Source organism: Pseudopodoces humilis, chromosome 4, assembly GCF_049639895.1.
Source record: "Pseudopodoces humilis isolate 2021_Gansu_Grassland_sample_001 chromosome 4, ASM4963989v1, whole genome shotgun sequence".
NCBI classification, from domain to species: domain Eukaryota; kingdom Metazoa; phylum Chordata; class Aves; order Passeriformes; family Paridae; genus Pseudopodoces; species Pseudopodoces humilis.
In genome coordinates, this window is record NC_142203.1 from 43229394 (window position 1) to 43247063 (window position 17670).

At 37.4% G+C, this 17670-nt stretch overlaps 1 protein-coding gene across 2 annotated transcripts in view; it reads left to right on the plus strand.

Moving 5' to 3' along the window:
- PIP5K1B (phosphatidylinositol-4-phosphate 5-kinase type 1 beta) overlaps positions 1–17670 on the plus strand; it is a 99212-nt gene that overhangs the window by 76048 nt on the left and 5494 nt on the right. For both annotated transcript variants that reach the window (XM_005522650.3, XM_088054155.1), the window contains 6 exons: positions 1076–1159; positions 1272–1320; positions 1854–1938; positions 5555–5710; positions 6405–6549; positions 12956–13073. In XM_005522650.3, coding sequence (XP_005522707.1) covers positions 1076–1159; positions 1272–1320; positions 1854–1938; positions 5555–5710; positions 6405–6549; positions 12956–13073 — 637 coding nt within the window. The remainder of the gene's footprint in view (positions 1–1075; positions 1160–1271; positions 1321–1853; positions 1939–5554; positions 5711–6404; positions 6550–12955; positions 13074–17670) is intronic.

Here is a 17670-nt window from a genome sequence, read left to right on the forward strand (position 1 = left end):
CCTTCATTATAACAAGGATTTATGTAAGTCCTTCATTATAACGAGGAGTAAAATAAATTTTTGAAATTAAAGATTTATTTTACTCCTGGTTCTCAAGGGACCTGTGTAGGTAAATACAACTAATGACATAAAAATCTGTGCTTAAACCTACAGCAAACAAGTGAGAGAATTATGATATTTAGCATTTGCAGAGAGTTTCCAAACACTGAGAACTCTAGACAATACTTAGACAGAGCTTTATTTCATTTGTTTTTTACATCTCACTCACATTCACACAGAAGATGGCCAGTGCTGTTGTGTGATGGCAGAGGTGTTGCACTAGCTGCCACTCTGGGCTCCCACAGCACTTGAGCTAATACAGTGCTGTGCAGATCCTGACAAGTGGAGTCCTTCCTTGGCTCTTTGCACTATCTCTCTCATATTGACACTTTGCTAGTGGAGTGAAAAACAATGCTGAGCTTCTAAAATGGACCATTTTTCTAGGTGTTGGAGTAGGAAGAGAGGGTCTTAGAATGAAGGTTCATGGCTGAGTGCAGACCCTGGACCAACTGGAAGCCCATGCACTGAGGATTCTCAGCTTGATACTGTTGCTTTATCTGTCACTTATATGTCTGTAAAGAAATTTTGTAAAAGCACAGTAATACATAATTTTTAGTGAAAAATATACAAAACAAGTTTTCAGACCTTAATTAATGTGCAGACTCTGTGATTTGTTACCTGTGATCAACAAAATGAGAAAATTATCCCTCATCTAAAGTTACTTATGTTCCTTAGCAATAAACTGATGTATGCTTTCTTCCAATTTTCAAATCATCTGAATATTTCCTATTCTAAAATGTATTTTTAAATATTCCTCCTTTTTAAATGATGGATATTTTCCACTGAATCACAGATATCCAAGTTTTCTTTTTAAAATCTGTTGCATACTAGGTGACTCACATTTGACCAACTTTGCATTGTGGCATCTGGCTTGAATATTGTCTATTCCTTTGTGTTTACAAGTGGGTACAGTTCAGCTAATAACTGGTGATCAGAGATGTCTTAAAAGATATTCTAACTATTTTGTTTCTCTTAGGATGGGAGGTATTCCAGCAAAAAGCCATAAAGGTGAAAAGCTGCTTTTATTTATGGGGATTATAGATATTCTCCAGTCTTACAGGTAAGTTGAACTTCAATTTTCAATGAATTTTCACTAAGCAAAAGATTCTAAAACTACATATGGAAATGGAAGTTTTATAAAGAAGTTCTTATTTAGTTTTTTACATACCTAGGTTAATGAAGAAACTGGAACATTCTTGGAAAGCTCTTGTTTATGATGGGGTAAGTAGATGTTATTATTTTTTTTAAACTGCTCATATTTTAGCTGATGGACCTTTGACTCATGCTGACCAGGAAAAAACTAGTTTTGGTATATTTGTAGTCTAACCTCACCATGTGGTTTGAACTGCTGCTGAAATCTTCCCAATACATGCTCTGATTTTATTTGTTGAGCTTTCAAATAACAACTAATAATATTAGTTTGTCCTTAGAATTTACACAAGTCTAGCCACCTACCAGAACACTAATGAATCTACAACAGAAAAATATACGTGACTTGAAAAGATTAATTTCAAATGTTTGAAATATTTTGCAGAATACAGCTGTATAATTCATAACTCATAATTTCATAAATTAAATACCTAAAGAAGTTATTGAAGAATCAACCTTTAAAAGGGGAAAAAAAATGGTAATGATTCACTAGCTTTGACTATGTCTGAAATGCATAATATAGTTTGCCTGAGGTCCAGATTCTTAACACCTTACTTGTGGTTTCCTTCTGGAAAATATGATTGAGCTCTTTTTCAATCTTGTAGGATACTGTTTCCGTTCACCGACCAAGTTTTTATGCAGACAGATTTTTAAAGTTTATGAATACGAGAGTCTTCAAAAAAGTTCAAGGTAAGAAAGTAGTGACATCTACTCTTTTAGATATTTTTATAATCATAACTTTGTAATGCTTCAGTCTTGGCAATAAAACAAGCCTTTCTCCAACATCATGTAGTACTTTCGTAGCTCCAATCAAGAAACAAAATTTCTGGCAATTGGGATTTTACTCTATTAGCAAAATTACAGAGAATTACGTACTACATATTTTTGTCACATCAGGGTTGCCTGAAACTGGCTTCAGACCAAGGTGAGCACTCTCAGGATGGGGAAAGTTACAACAAAAGGCAGGTGCGTTCAAATAAGAACAGGGAGAGATCACTCACCAATTATTATCCCAGGTAAAACTGACTCAACTCAGGGAAATTAATTTAGTGTCTTACTAACTTAAAAAAAAAAAGTTTAGAGACACATTCATACAGGCTTTTTCCATCAAAAGTTCAGATCAATTTTTATTTTCACTACCTTTTCTACCACTGGAAGTCATATTGGCCTATGCTGCTCTGCATGGTGTCTAAAGAAACACAGAGTAAACTCTGAGCCGGCCCATGAAAACCAGTGTTAAAGGCCTGGCAGATCAGAACAACAAACATGATTATGTGTAAAGGCATATGAAGGAGGAGGGAAAATTGATAATGCAATAAGAAGGCATAAGTGTAGGTGTCAAGTATTTTTTTCAACTCAAAATAAGAAAAATAATAGGATACACAGATGAAAGGAAAAGGCCGAGAGTAACTGTACTAAAACTATTAAGATATTTTAGGTAGAATGAAGAAATCTTTAAAAGGAAAAGAAAAAATTTGAATTAACCTCTAGTAGTGATTCCATGGATGCATGATCTGTTATGACAGCTTTTCAGGAAAATCAGATATTTTTTGAGTCTTATAAATATTGATGAATGGATAATTTCTATATAAACTGACCGTGCTACTGAAAGGAAATTCAATATGAAGTGTTGCAAGTGCAGAGAAGGATGGTGATGTGGGACAAAAGAGACCTAGACAAGCTCGCAAAGTGGACCCATGGGAACCTGACCAGGTTCAACAAAGCCAAGAGCAGAGTGATATATCTGGGTTGGGGCAACCCCAGATGCCAAGACAGGCTGGGGGATTAACAGAACAGGGGAACCCTGGGGAGAAGGACTTGGGGGTGCTGGTGGATGGGAGGCTGGACATGACCCAGCCATGAGCACTCACAGCCCAGAAAGCCAAATGTGTCCTGGGCTGCATCCAGAGCAGCGTGGGCAGCAGGGCCAGGGAGGGGATTCTGACCCTCTGCTCTGCCCTGGTGAGATTCCACCTGTAGTGCTGCATCAGCTCTGGGGTCTCAGCACAGGAAAGACATGGAACTGCTGGAGAGAGTCCAGAGTAGGGCCACCAACATAATTAGAGGGATGGATCCCCTCTCCTATGAAGTCAAACTAGACAAGTGAGGATTTTCAACCCAGAGAAGAGAAGTTTCTGGGGAAATCTTGTAGCAGCCTTCCAGTACCTGAAGGGGACTTACAATAAGGCTGAAGATGGACTTTTTAAAAGGGCATATAGTGATAGGACAAGAGAGAATGGCTTTAAACTTAAGAAGGGTAGATTTAGGTTAGATATTAGGAAGAAGCTCTTTACAAGTGAGGGTGATTAGGCACTGGAACACGTTGCCCAGAGGAATTGTAGATGCCCAATCCTGGGAGTGTCAAAGGCCAATTTGGTGGGGATCTGAGCAAGCTGCTCTAGTGGTAAGGGTTACTACCGACCACTAACTCAGCAGGGTTTGCTTCAGAGTTTGAGTGTCAAAATGTGGAATGGACACTCGGCTCATATACTACAGAAGGAGTGTTAAGCATATTGCATTGTCTGAAACTGGTAAAAGGTATTTTGCAAATGCTTTGACCAGTGTTAAAAGGTCTTTTAACATTTTCATTTGCTATCTGGAGTGAGAAATAAGTCTGTCATCTGCTATCTGGAGAGAGAAGAAAATACAAACAAACTCTAGAGCTAAATAAGATTTAAGCAAGTAAGATTAACCAAGAATGACTACAAATACTAGAATAAATTAATGATATAAAGTGTTGAAAGTTAAATCCTTTGGAAAAGATTGATTAATAAGAAAATAGAAGAATCCGATGTAGTGTGACAAAATGTGAAGCAAAATTCAGCTTAAAGGAGAAAGGAGCCTCCTGAGACCCAGTTCTCTTTAAATCTTAGAATAATTTTGCTGAAGAACTGGTGGGAGTTCTGCTGTCTGAGACAGCAGTCAAAGGAACTCCTCTGAGCTGATAAAGAATAAAGAGTGTCTGCTCCCCTACTACTTGATACTCCTGTTTGACGAAATAAATGCCATATATGTTACCTCAACATCTGAGTCTTTTTTTCCACAATTCTTTCTAATTCTGACTGCTGAATTTGTTCTAGGACAAGACACAATCTGTTCTGTATTTGAAGCCTATAATGTACAATTAAAGGATATCATGCCAAATTTTCTCTCTGATCTTGATTCATCTGTCTCATTTTTCCAGGCTATTAACCTGTCTAAGTATCCTACTCTTATTGATTTCCTCTGTACACAGGGCTGTTAATGCACTTTTATACAGATTAGTGGTTCACATGCATTATCTTTCTTTCATAAAAAATTGGGAGTGTTCCTGCCTTCAGGAACACTATTTCTAAGCTTTGAGTCAGACATTTCTGTTTAAACACTTAAGCCCTGTTCTGAATCTGTTTTTTCTCCCCTAGAGCACAGAACAACCATGCATAATTAACAACAAAAACTTAATAAGTGGATTTAGCCTTGGGCAGAGGCCAGCTCGGCAACTATCTACTATATTACTTTTTAAAACTACCCTGGAGCTATGTATCTGATTCTTTTCTTCAGTCTTTAGCCAAGTGACTTGAAGTGTTTTATCTGAACTTTGTAGTAAAGCAATGAAAGAAGTGTCACAGTGCATCTGAAGTAACTTTGCAGCCAATGCATGGAGATCAGCAGCCAGCAGCTGAAAAACAATAAATGAAATAGCTGGCATCCTTCTGGAGAACTATGGATGGGGATCATGGTTCAGTAGTGGTGGCAATGATCAGTTCTAGAGTGCTTTTTAAATAGGCAGGCCCTAGCTAAGAATTATAAAAGAGGTGCTGATACCTGGCATGTGTAGGCCATTAAAATTTTGGAAGAGTTTATTGTACCCAAAAGAAATGTTTGATACATGAAGTGGAAATTCTGCAGTATCATTACATAGAAGTGGTTATCAGCTCAAAAAAAAAGATCGTAACCTCTCAGAATACTCCAAATATCTTTTTCATTTTCCTATTTTCTGGGGTTTGTTTCTGTATCATTCTGTCTCTGATTATATGGGTTGGTCCTCTATAGGAGCTTTTAAACTTAGTGGTGCCAGTGACTTGACTTACTGTTCTGTAATAAGCAGTAAGAAACTGAAAAAAGACCAACGTACTTCTCTTGCAGATGAAATAATACCTTTCACTCTAGTTTTAATGTAATGTTTGTTAAGTAAGTTTCTGGACATGTTCTTCGTCTGTATTCAAAACCTAGATTTTCTATATGACTTACTTTTTCATATACTGTTAAAGATGTGCAGGGAGATAAGATGACATCATTCAACACCTGTGTTCATTTGGTATTGCAGCTTTAAGGCCTTCACCTTCAAAGAAACGGTGCAATTCCATCACAGCCCTAAAGGCAACGTCACAAGAAATAGTGTGTGCAGTTAGCCAGGATTGGAAGGATGAAAAGCATGGCATTCTTGCTGAAGGACAAAGTTATGCCAGCCTTGATGAAGAAGGTACTGTGTTTCAGATCAACAACATTAATGATGTTTTTAAGAATTTTTTATAAACTCTAGAAGTCCTATAACTAGAACAGCACCACTATGGCTGATGTCTCAAAATCAGAGTGAGGTTTATTCTTATGGAGAGAGTTTTCAGTAATATTTGGCAAAATGGACCTTCAGGAGCAAGACAAAGTCAGAATCAACGTTTGTAGTATGATGCTAAACTTTCAGATTTCAGAACTTTTCACTGACCTCTAAACAAGTACATCACACGGAGTGTTTTGAAGCTCAGTTCATTGTTCCCAGAGTCTTTTTGGAGAGATTCAACTTTGCCCCTATCAGAACTTGCCTGCAGACATGAAGAAAGCAGAACCGGTTGCCTAATCAAATCAGATAAATGAGGTCTGGTAGCATGAGAATAGTCCCAGGATTGAGAAGAATCCTTAACTCATACCTCTGCTTAATATTTGACCTTGGAGTTACTCTGTATTCTGCTGAATGTACTTGTTAGCAGCTGAAATTCACTCTGTAATACAAAAGAGTGTGGGTGTGGGCATATGAAAACTACCATCTCATCACTTCAAATATTAGGAAATGTCAAGAAGCTGATGAGGGCACTGTGGGACTCAATATAGTTACATGAAAATTCTTGGGCTCAATTTAAAATGAAATTTGTTAACATTGTTCCTTATTTCTGCATATGCAGTACTAGGTTCACATCACCGGCCGGATCTAGTGCCAAGCACTCCGTCTCTGTTTGAAGCAGCTTCCTTGGCAACCACACTTTCTTCTTCTTCCTTGAATGTAGATGAGCACTGTCAACGTGATCAACCTACGCTCTATTCTAGCAGGTAAAGGCTGTATATGCTAGAGGATTCCTCACTGCTCTGCTAGAAGTTTAATGTTGTGCTCAACAGGAGGCTCACAAAATAAGCAGGGGGGGAAACGGTCTCTGTAACTCAGTCTTTAACCTTTCCAGTGAAGGAGGGGTGCCAAAAGCCTGTAGGATTTATCACATATCTGTTCATAATTTTACGTGTTGTAACTGGGGATCATGAAATAGAAAGCATAAACAGAGTGAAAAATGTTATATGAATTTTTGTTCATGTTCCAAAACTAAATTTGATACCTAAACTTTGCTTGGGTCTTAGTCTGTACCATAAACCAAACTACATTAAGGTCACATCTGTAGCCTAAAACTGCTGCCAAAAAATGGTGATGTCCTAGGAAAAGGAATAATTGTTCTTTATTCTGAATGTACAGAGCTGAATGCTTTCCTTTAAATACTTCCATAACAACCATTTTCTGAAGTAAATTTCTGTGAAACTTCATTCATGGGTGTGATTAGAGCCTGTCTGCTTTTAATCCAGAAAGTATAAAAAGAGGAATGTCTTAAGAAAAGTAATGCAGATGCTAATGAGCTAGGTTGAATGTGATTTGAGTTGTGTTTGAGTATATTTCATCAGTGTCTGTCCAATACCATTCTTAAGCCAGTAAGTCTTGCTGGGAGATCATCTCTGTATGTGCCTATATGCTCAGTTGTGCACCTGAAGTGTCTTGTGTTTGTCACTTTGCGTGCTTGCAGATCTCTTAACTGTGTATTGAGCCATTTCTTTGCTGTTTTCATCAAGAAGGATAGCCATTCAAGCATCCTGAATATTGTTTGGAATAATTTGAAGTCCTGAATAATGTATAAATTTGACAAATGCACTAATGTGCCAAGATGTAGTTCTTCCCTGTAAACTGCATGCTGCCCAAAAACTCAAGTTATTTTAAAAGCACTTTTGAGGCAGTAGGATTTTACCTCCAGTTAAATATTTGACAACTGCATTTACATAAAAAGTAAAATGACTTGCAGCTTTACTTGATGAAAGTGATATTTACAGCTTCCACTTGCATTAAGTTGAGATAAATCTCACCGATGTGGCGTCTTCCATATGTCTGATGGTTTGCTATAAAAACTTGAATGTTTTGTGGTGAAATGAAATGAAGTTTTAATTGCAGAACAAAAATGTTTCTACACAAGGAAATACTTCAGGAAACAAAACTACTGATGAATAAGCATTAGTGGAAATAGAGCTCATTCACTTCAACTTGTGTCAAGTTATTTGTAGGACTTCAATATTCATGATCTTTCACAAAGTTTTTTCTTTGATGGAAATAAAGTTACAGAGTACTGGAGGGTTTTGTTTGCTTTAAACATCAAATTAAAACTACAGAACTGCTTTGTATCAGCATCAGTCAGGAAAAGAGAATGGTGGAGTTGTCTGAATAAAGAGCTCAGATTTAAAGCATTTCAAATATTCTTTATTCTCTAAAAAATTAACTGTAAGGAAAACCTATGAGCAATTCCATTATGTTGTACTGTAAAGATGCTCCAAAATAATTCTAAAATAAAGTTTTTAGCAGGTCTACACTTTGATTGTACATCTAGACTCATTTACTTTCCAGTCGTGATTCAGTCAATTAAATAACCTCTAATGCAGGACACGTGCAAACTATGTGATTAACATGCTTTTCTTACAAAATGAGATTGTTAGTGGCTGCAGTCCAGGTATGGACTTCATCATTACAAGAGGGCACGTCCTCTAACACACCAGACCTGGTGCCAGCATTCACACGTGTGATTCTTCGGACATCTTCTGCCAAAATATTTACACTGTTGCCAAGAGATCTGTCATAGGGGCTTACCAATTAGGATCTTTGCTGGTCTAGGTGTGCCCTCTTCAGCTAGGGCCTGGTGGCAGCTTTTAATTCTCATTAAGTAGTGGTGTGTGTCACGGTCTCAGTATGTAAAATTCTTGAGGATTAGCTTCCCTGGCATAGCTAACAGCTTTCTCTTAGGAGTTAAGAAAGCTGCTCAATATTGAACTAATTTCCATAAGATTCTGGGCACCTGGTGTTTTGTATCCACTTCTTCTGGCATCAGTTCAGGGAGGTCATTCCTTCTTCTTGGCACTAAATACATCTAAAGTTTTACTTATTTTTTTTATGGATCTCTGAAGGAACTTCAGTCCTCTTATTAAAAATGATAGCAGGGAAATAAACCCACAAAAAAAGCCTCATCCTACAATGATGCACTGAACTGTAGATTTGATTTCGATCTGAGTTTTTTCTTGCCAGAGTTCTTCTTCTGAATATTAGAAAATTATGTGATGTAGGACTCATCATTTTGCTATTTGTCTCCGGTAAACAGAAACTTGGAGCAGTCTTTGAAACAAAGCCTGAATTAAAGACTTGTTTACAAATGTGAGCCTGCTTTTAATCTTTAAATCTGTAATTGACTATATTCTGCTTTATTATTTAATAGAATTACCATTTGACATCTTCTTCAGTAGGCTTTTTTCTTTTTCTTCAAAGTAACACAGCACAAAGTAGACAGTACATGAATTTGCTTGTAACCTGTCACAAATTTCTGGTTTAAGGTAATAAAGGAGGAGAGTCCTGTGTGTGTAGTAATAATGTGATATTTGTACAGCTCCTTGACTCCTACTAACGAGCAGTACATGCCCATACCACTTAGAAAACAGATGGTATTATTTTCCTCGTTAAAAAGAGACCAGTAATACTTCTGGATACCTTGAAGCACACATCATATTTTCTATTTGGGTTGTTTTTTATCTTCAGAATTAATTGGTTTCTAGTATCCATTGTAATACTTCCCCAAGGAGAGGCAAATGGCTAATAGCATAAGAAAGGTGATCAGCACCATCTTTCCTTGAGAGTGCTCAGCATTTGTGGGAGATAGGGAGAAATTGCTGGTGCTAAGATTAAGCAGAGGCGACTTGCTGAGGTGGAGCCAGCTCCTGAGGCTGTGTCTTGTGAGGAGGGCTTTTGTAAAGGTGGCTTGGTACAGATTAGAACTAGCATAACTAATTGATAGATAATGCAGAGAAGTGTATGGGGACTTGTGATCAAAGTGAAAAAGAGAGACTGAGCAGCAGTCATAAATATACAGCTTAATAGGAGTGTTTTTCCAGGCTGCAAGCTGATTATTTTCACCAAGTTATTCCTCAGTTGTTGAAAAAGTAGAGGAAACCTGAGGTGTTGTCCAGACAGTGTTAAGAGGAATTAGTACAAATGAAAGAGTAGTGGAGAAGGGTAAATTGCTGTATTTTTCAGCACAAGGACTGGACCTAAAAAACAGAAGGAAAAAGAAAAGAAAGACAATCATGACATACGCTATTCAGTAAATGTAGGCTTTCTTGTTTGTCAGAAGACAGCTGGTTTCTTTTCCGTGAAGCTGTTTCTCAGTCAAGTGATTTTGTCATAAGCAATGTCAAGTATTCCTTCAGTAAAAGAACAGAATTGAGAATTTATTGCTTCTATAAAAATTTTCAAGTATTTTCCATTCCTCAAGTAGGTTTATATTTGGTGCAGAGATATTTTAGTACCTAAATGGTCTGTTTTCCACTAGTAAATGTAATTATTAGTCCAAAACCACTTCTTTGAAAGGGTTTGTTTTATCTTAGTAAATATAATACTTACATATTACATTGGGGATTATTTTTATAGCAGAAGCAATAATAGATTTCTTCTCCTTCCAGGAAAAGTTTTCTTATTAAGTACTGATGAATTAAATATGACAAATCTGAATGCCCTAAGCACTTTAACTCGTCTAACTTGACATTGTTTTTAGAATTGTAAGGAGCTGAAGGAGGTCAATGGTGCTTCTGGAAATGTTTGAAACTTGCTTTAAAATATTTTAAAATGTTTCAAACTGTAGATGTTTTACAATTTATATTTTAAATATTTCAAGAATACAGAAAGTCTTTTTTCAATGTATTTTTCAGGAGGCCTCGTGGGACTCTCTAGTCCTAAACCCAAGCAAAATCCCGTGATGCATAAAGGGGTCCTTCATCTCCCTTTTTAGAGTAATGCCAAGATACTGTGGGCTGTATAAGGAGGACTGCTGAATTCTTATACATTCTGATACACCTGAGCCTACGGGAAAAAGTCTATCTGAAATCTAATTCTTCTTTCTCTTTATGCATTCTATGCCTGATTTCTGTAAGATGTATATGTAGTCTGGACTTCTGCCTTCTCTTTCTTCTTCCTTCTTATTTGTATATTTTTCAAGTTTTTGTTTGTCTTACCTTTGTGTTGCTGTTTCTTGGTGGAGACCGCTTGAAATTTTGGAAGGCATTGAGGGATTGTGGGTTTTTTCTCTCACACCGTCAAGCTTCCTGAAGCATCCAGACTTTGAACTGTTGTTCTGCTGTTTTTTCCAGTGACAGGGATTTTTAGGTATTGGTTTTTCTGTTGTAAGGAATATTAAGCACCCCTTTTGCCAGTTGGTGTTCTACATAAACAAAATTTTGTATGTTAAGTTTCAACATTCTGTCTGTCCATTACTATAATTACACATTACTCTTAGCTTCTGAAGCTTAGACAACTTTGTCTGAATCAATTCAAAGTGGATTCAATTCACACATGCTTCATGATAATAAGCAGTTGGGTGGAAAGAAAAAGACTTGAATGCTTAAATGGTATGAACAGATGCACTGAGACACTAGGGGGTTCCCCCATGGGAAAGAAAATTTGACTATGATTGAAGCAACATGTAATTGTGGCTTAAAGTAAAACAAAGCTTTCCCAGTTCTCTAATGATGGAATTATTTTTGCTTCTTTTTTTCTTAATTAAGAACCAAGATCAAATAGAATGTTTTAGCCAGAGGAGGGCAACATCATAGTTGAGCATGTTCCTTGTGGCTGGTCATTACTTTATGAGAAAGAAAGTACCTATAAAAGTGCTGGCTTTTTTTTTTTTTTGCTTGGCTTTTCTTTTTCAACCTAAAAATTAAGGATGAGAACTCAGTGCACTGTAGAAACTGTATTAAAACTCTCTTCCTCCAAACTGTTCTTTCTGAAACACTATGTGTGTGGGGATTTCACTTGTTCTTTTCTGTGCCGCCAGTAATATGTCTTTGCCTTATCAGTGTCATTACAATCAGTCTGCATTGAAACTGGCAATAAATGCATCTATGATGATGCTATTGAAGAAATTTGAACTTCAGTTACCAACTGCTGATGGCATGTGTATTACTGTTAAGAGATTAATTACAAAATTTTTGTTTTTACTCTTATACACTGGTCAATAGAATTCAAGTTACACATATGAGAATAGTGCTAAGTCAGTAGCACCTGGGTCATTCTAGTGCAAGAGAAATAGTCTAGCTTTTGAAAAATGTCCAGTGCATTATATGATAAAAGGAACACTGTAATGTGGTGAATGTAAAGCTCTGTTCCAGTACAACATTGATTCATTATTTTATTGAATCAAAACAACATTTTCTGCATGCTAGTTTTGCCCTTTCTGAAGTTCTATCCCATCTGAAGTATACTTAAAGTAGTGCAGAAGGGAGGGGGAAATGAGTCATATCAAGACTGATGGCTGTAACCATGTTTCCATACCAAGTTATAATTCATGATTTTTGCTTTTCACCTTGTCTGTAAATAGTTAAGAATTTCTAAAATATGTCTCTGCACAACTGACAGTTGAGTTTTCAAGACAGCCTGGAGCCTAATTTCTGGCAGCTAGTCAAGATATGCAATAAGGGACACCTGACTCCATTAAAACACCTTTGAGAGTTTCAGCTTTGTTGACCAAGTGTGTTAGAAAATGAGATTTATGTGGAGGTTCATTTACAGTTTCACATTATTTCTGTGCATCAGAGAAAAAAAAAAAGCAATCAATGAATAAAGTAATAGCACCTGCTCTGTAAACATCACTTCCTTGCATAGGTGTACTAGTCACAATATTCTTCTTCTGCCACTTTTCCTTCTAAACTTATGGCTGTTAGTGATCTGTGCCTGCATGGAAAAGTCCAGTGTTAGTAGTGTTACAATGTGCCTAATTTCTTACTCTTTTGTCCCTGTTTTGAATCACGAAATGCTGCCAAAATTTACACCATGTGAAATGTGGAAGTAATGTATTTTGAAATTAATGAAACTTTGTGACAGTTACTGTGACATAGTTTCATTAATTAAATAATATTGACATTCAGGAATAGCATTACTTTATGTTAAAATTTTAGTAAATGCAAAACTAAAATCTGAGGTTTCGGAACAGGTAGTCAAATGTGAGCTTCCAGTTATCCAGCCATTGCCAAAATATCTATATTTGTTTATTTATGTTCCTATTTTCCAAGTATTTGAGGATTTTTATGTTTAACAGAGAAATTTGTAAACTTTCAGTTATGACTGAGCTTTGTAACTTGGACTTTCGGTTGATTGTACTCTCCCTTCTCTTTGCAGTAAAGGGTTACCTTCGAGTTCAACATTCACTTTGGGAGACAGTGCCATCTATTTGACTTCAGAACAGAGCACATTGGAAATGGAAAATGATAATGCTTCAGTTTTGGATGTTTACTTGGTAAGTTGTCAAACAGTTTGTGATGGGCTTTTTCATCTGTAATTGCTTTGACTCAGGCTTAGTAAGTGACTAAAATACCTGCTTAACTTTCCAGAGGTTTATTGAGGTATTTTTTGTATGAAACATACATAAGTTTGCATACATATGATTTGCCAAAGCAAATCCCTGAAGAATTTATATGCCTATAGCTATTGGATTAATAATGAAGTATGCCAAAACACCTTTCAGTTTTTCTCTAATGGTAGGAAATCTTTTCTGTTGTTTTCCATTGGAGGGAAAAAGAACAAACCCCAAAACAACAACAACAAAATCTTTCCTCTTCATGTAGTGTACTTCACAATATAGAAATTAAATTTTCTCAGAGTGGAAAGTTCTGTGTTCATGTCACCGATTTTGAAGCCAGCAGAGCTTCAATAGAGCTCTGCTTCAATAGAAGTATATTAATGGCTCCCTTTTCTGCTTTGAAGGGTTGTCTAATTGTGATGGCTGATTAAAAATGTATCTTTGCTGTTTCAGTTCCTAGTGTGCAATTTATCTGACTGCTGAAAGATAAGGTCAAAGTCTATCTTTTGTCTTCATATCACCTGTGTTTCAAATGTTCTCTTGGTACCCACAGCTCACATTCTGCAGACATAAAGGCAGTAGGCACCCAGTTCAAGTTCTAGTTGAGTGAAATTTTGTGCATCTAATTTTTTTAGGCTGTTCTGAAATTGTATATTAAGTTTGGCATTTTTTTCCAAAGGCTTCTTTTCATAAATCCTAAACAGTTCTGACATTATTCTAGTAATACTTCCCCTTGACTCTCATGGCAAGAATTATACCAGAGATGAAGAATCAAAAGAGGGAAGTTTGTTCATGTTTCTAATAAATGTTTCACGAAGACATGGTTGTTTCCTTTCTAGATAAAATTTATTGCATTCTTTATTTTTCTTATCCCTAGTTACGTGATTTTTGTCTTAAGAAATCCATGGTCTCTTAGAATCATAAAAAATCTCAGGATGATGAGGCCTCAAGAGATCATCCAGTCCAACTTTTTGCAGAAAAGGGAGCCTAGATAAGATTATCCAACACCCTTTTCCACTGCAGCTTAAAAACCTCTTGCAATGGGAACTCTGCCACATCCTGCAGAAGTTGAGAAGTTGTTCGAGTGATTGATTATCTGTCCAGAAAAAAATGTTCTCGTGTTCAGATGAAACATGTTTGTGTCTGATCTTACATCAAGATGAAATGTTTGTCACATTCTCTTTCCCTGTAGGCTGTGCCACTCATGTTCTTTTCCTTCTTATTTGCCAGCAACACTTGATTGTGTATAGTACTCAGTTAATAGCTACTAATTTAATAGTCCCACACACTTAGGGGAGTTGTCTGTCCTGCCTCCACTGACACAAAACAGTAGAAAGTACCAGTGGCCAATTAGATGTAGAACTGACTTAGTTAACTGTGACCTCAAGTAGCCCATTAAATCAATCTGCTCCTGTAGGACTTGTGTTGATTTGGCTCATTACTAATACAATGCTGACCTGAACCATCTGTTCAAAAAAAAGGGACTCAGAAATCTTGAGTGAGAAGTGGCTGATATTGTTGCAGGGCCACAGTCTTATTATTTTGAAAATTCATGGAGATCAGGGGACATCCCTGATGACTGGAAGAGGGCAGACCTCATACCTGTTTATAAGAATGGCCCGAAAGAGGACCCACTATCCTTATTGGAGTCTCTGGGAAAGCGGCAGAACAAGCCTCCTAGGAACTATTACCAACTAAATGAAGCAAGTGACTGGGAAAATCCAGCACAGATTTATCAAAGGCAAATCATGCCAGGCTAACCTGATCACCTTTCTAAAACAAATTACAATCTTCAGTCAGTATGAGAAAGCAGTGGATGTTGCTTGCCTGCACTTCAGTAAAGCATTTGACATGTCGTGTCTCCCACGGTTTTCTCCTAGATGAATGTCAAATACAGAGTGGATGGGGATGGTCTGTGAGATGGGCAGGAATCATCTCAGGTGATCAGTGTGTTTTACTGAGGCTGGCAGGCTGTCACAAGCAGGGCCCCCTGGTACTGGGCTCCACATTGTAACATCTCCATGAATGATCTGGGCAATGGGACCAAAAACACCCTCACCACGTTTGCTGTGTCACTAAACTGGGTGTTGAGGGGCACACACTGGCAGGGAGAGCCACCTTTCAGAGATATGAGCAGGCTGGAAGACTGGGCCACAGCAACTGTGTAAAGTCCAACCAAGAGAAGTGCAGAGTCCTGAACCTGGGAAAGCAGGAAAGACCGAAAGAGCCAAGAAAACAAAACCGAAGAGCCCAGCCAGGCTAGGACCCATGAGCTGTGGAACAGCCTTGCCAAGAGGAGCCCGGGGCTCCCAGCAGACAACACACAGACACCAGGTCAGCAGTGCACTGCTGCAGCCACTGAGACAAAGTGGACCTTCAGCTGCATCCCTGGGGGCACTGCTAACAGAGAGATGTGATCATCCCACTTCACCAGCACTTGTCAGACTGCACATGGCATCGTGTGTCCAGTTCTAGCCCCCACAGTTCCAAAACAGATGTGGACAGACTGAAGAGGGGTCAAAGGAGTGCCATAAAGATGGCCAAGGATGGGGAGAACCTGACATTTGAGGGAAGACTGTAAAAGTTAGATCTTTCCAGTCCATAGAATTTTCAGGAGGGACCTCAACACACTTTTCCAAAGCATGACTACAGATAGTATTGAGACCCTCCTTTTCTCTAGGGGCAGTGGATACAAGTTGTAGTGAGGGAGATTTCCTCTGTGTAAGAAAAAACTGTTTTTACAATGAGAATGATTCAAGGAGAATGATATACAATAAGCATGATTTTATAATGATGAATAATTTACTTGACTGACCTCCCCAGGAGTAAAGTCCCCATCACAGGAGGTTTTCAAGATGCAGCTGGACAGTAATGCTTGATAATCTCATCCAGGCTCTCTTTCCTAAAAAAGGTTGAATTAAGAGGGCCTCTCGTGGTTCCTTCAGCCTGGGCTGATCTGTGGTTCTTTTGGTCCCATTTAAACAGTGAAACCATTTTTTCTTGATAGCTTTTGAATTTAATTTATAAAGCAACAGTCTTATTTTACAATAATACTGTTTATCATTGTGAAGTACTTCATTCTAGGTTTGAAGTATGTAGGATGGTTGGTGAAGTACTCTGAAAATCCAGTGACAGGCACAGGTGACACCTTTTCTAAAGCTGTCCGTACAAGTTTCAGGTGTAGTCATCTGTCTAGTTAGTTTTCAGCTTGTAGAACATTAATTTCTATTATGTCTTGGAGACTGCAATAAGTATGTGTGTATTCTACTGATGAATATCAACAGAAAAATAATTAAAACCCAATTTTGGATATCATACAAATAACCAGTGTTTATTCCCTTAGCAAAGGTCTGGATAAATAAATAGGTCTTAAGTGGAGACAATCATACATGCTTTTTGGAACTAGCAGCACCCTTTCTCTGCACCCTGAAAAAAAACAAATTCAAAATTCAATAATCAAGGTAATGGAACACACCTGAACAGTCTAGGTATGCAACAGCTGACAGCTTTGAGGAAAGTGGATACTATAGCTAAGCACATTCTTAAGCAAACTCATCTTGAGAAGTTACTTATCCCTGTCTTCTTTCTCACGTCCCACATCCTGTATTGATGCCTACTTAACTGTTTTGAGATTGTTGTGGAAGCGAGCTGTAACTTGTAATCACATGTACCCTGTATGTATCCTCAAGTGTCTGTGGAAGAAACAGGAATAGGATGCTGTTCATCTACCAATCTGTTACTTCCTGATATCCTGCAATATCCTTCAGTGGACCCAGAAACATTTAGCCTATAGTTGGGAATACCTGAGGATACTAAAGTAAAAGTGCCAGCCAGAAGGCAATTTTGCTTTTATAGGAGGATGATTAGATGCATGTTAGAAGGAAAAGATGCATGTTTTTGAGAACACTAGGAACAGGCTAGTAATTTCTAGGGTGTATCTCAAAAAGAAAGCAAATCAATGACGTCTGCATTAGCTGATCTGAATCTCAGTTGGAAAGACTACAAGATGTACTTTTAAAAGGGCAAAATGCAAGGAGAAAAATGTAGTTTTAAATGGCATTCTCAGATTTTCCTTTCACCCTGTGATTAATAATCTTTGTGTTTCTACCACAAGGCAAGCTGCTGTAGTCTTACCCACTATATATTTTAATGAAAAATACCTTAACTTGATTAATTTCAGACACCTTTAATCCTTTGATGTCTTTGCAGTCTTCTTTGGAATGCTAAACCTTTTGGACAAATTTTAGTCCACTAGTAAATTAAGAGCTATGAATTTTTGGTCCCATGTATAGAAAAAAAGTTGTCATAAAATGACATTGTACTAATTTACTATAAAGAGCAGCTTAAAAATGGCATTTTCTGAACAGTTTTGTGTGAAAATTATGATAGTCAAGTAAGGTGAGGTAGAACAGAGGTTATAAAAAAAAATTCCTCTTATAGGTACGAGGATTTCCCTTACATTAAGGGAACTCCATGCAAACTCACACTGTGTTGCTGATGTCAAAACTGAGAATGCACCTGGTAACAGCAAGAA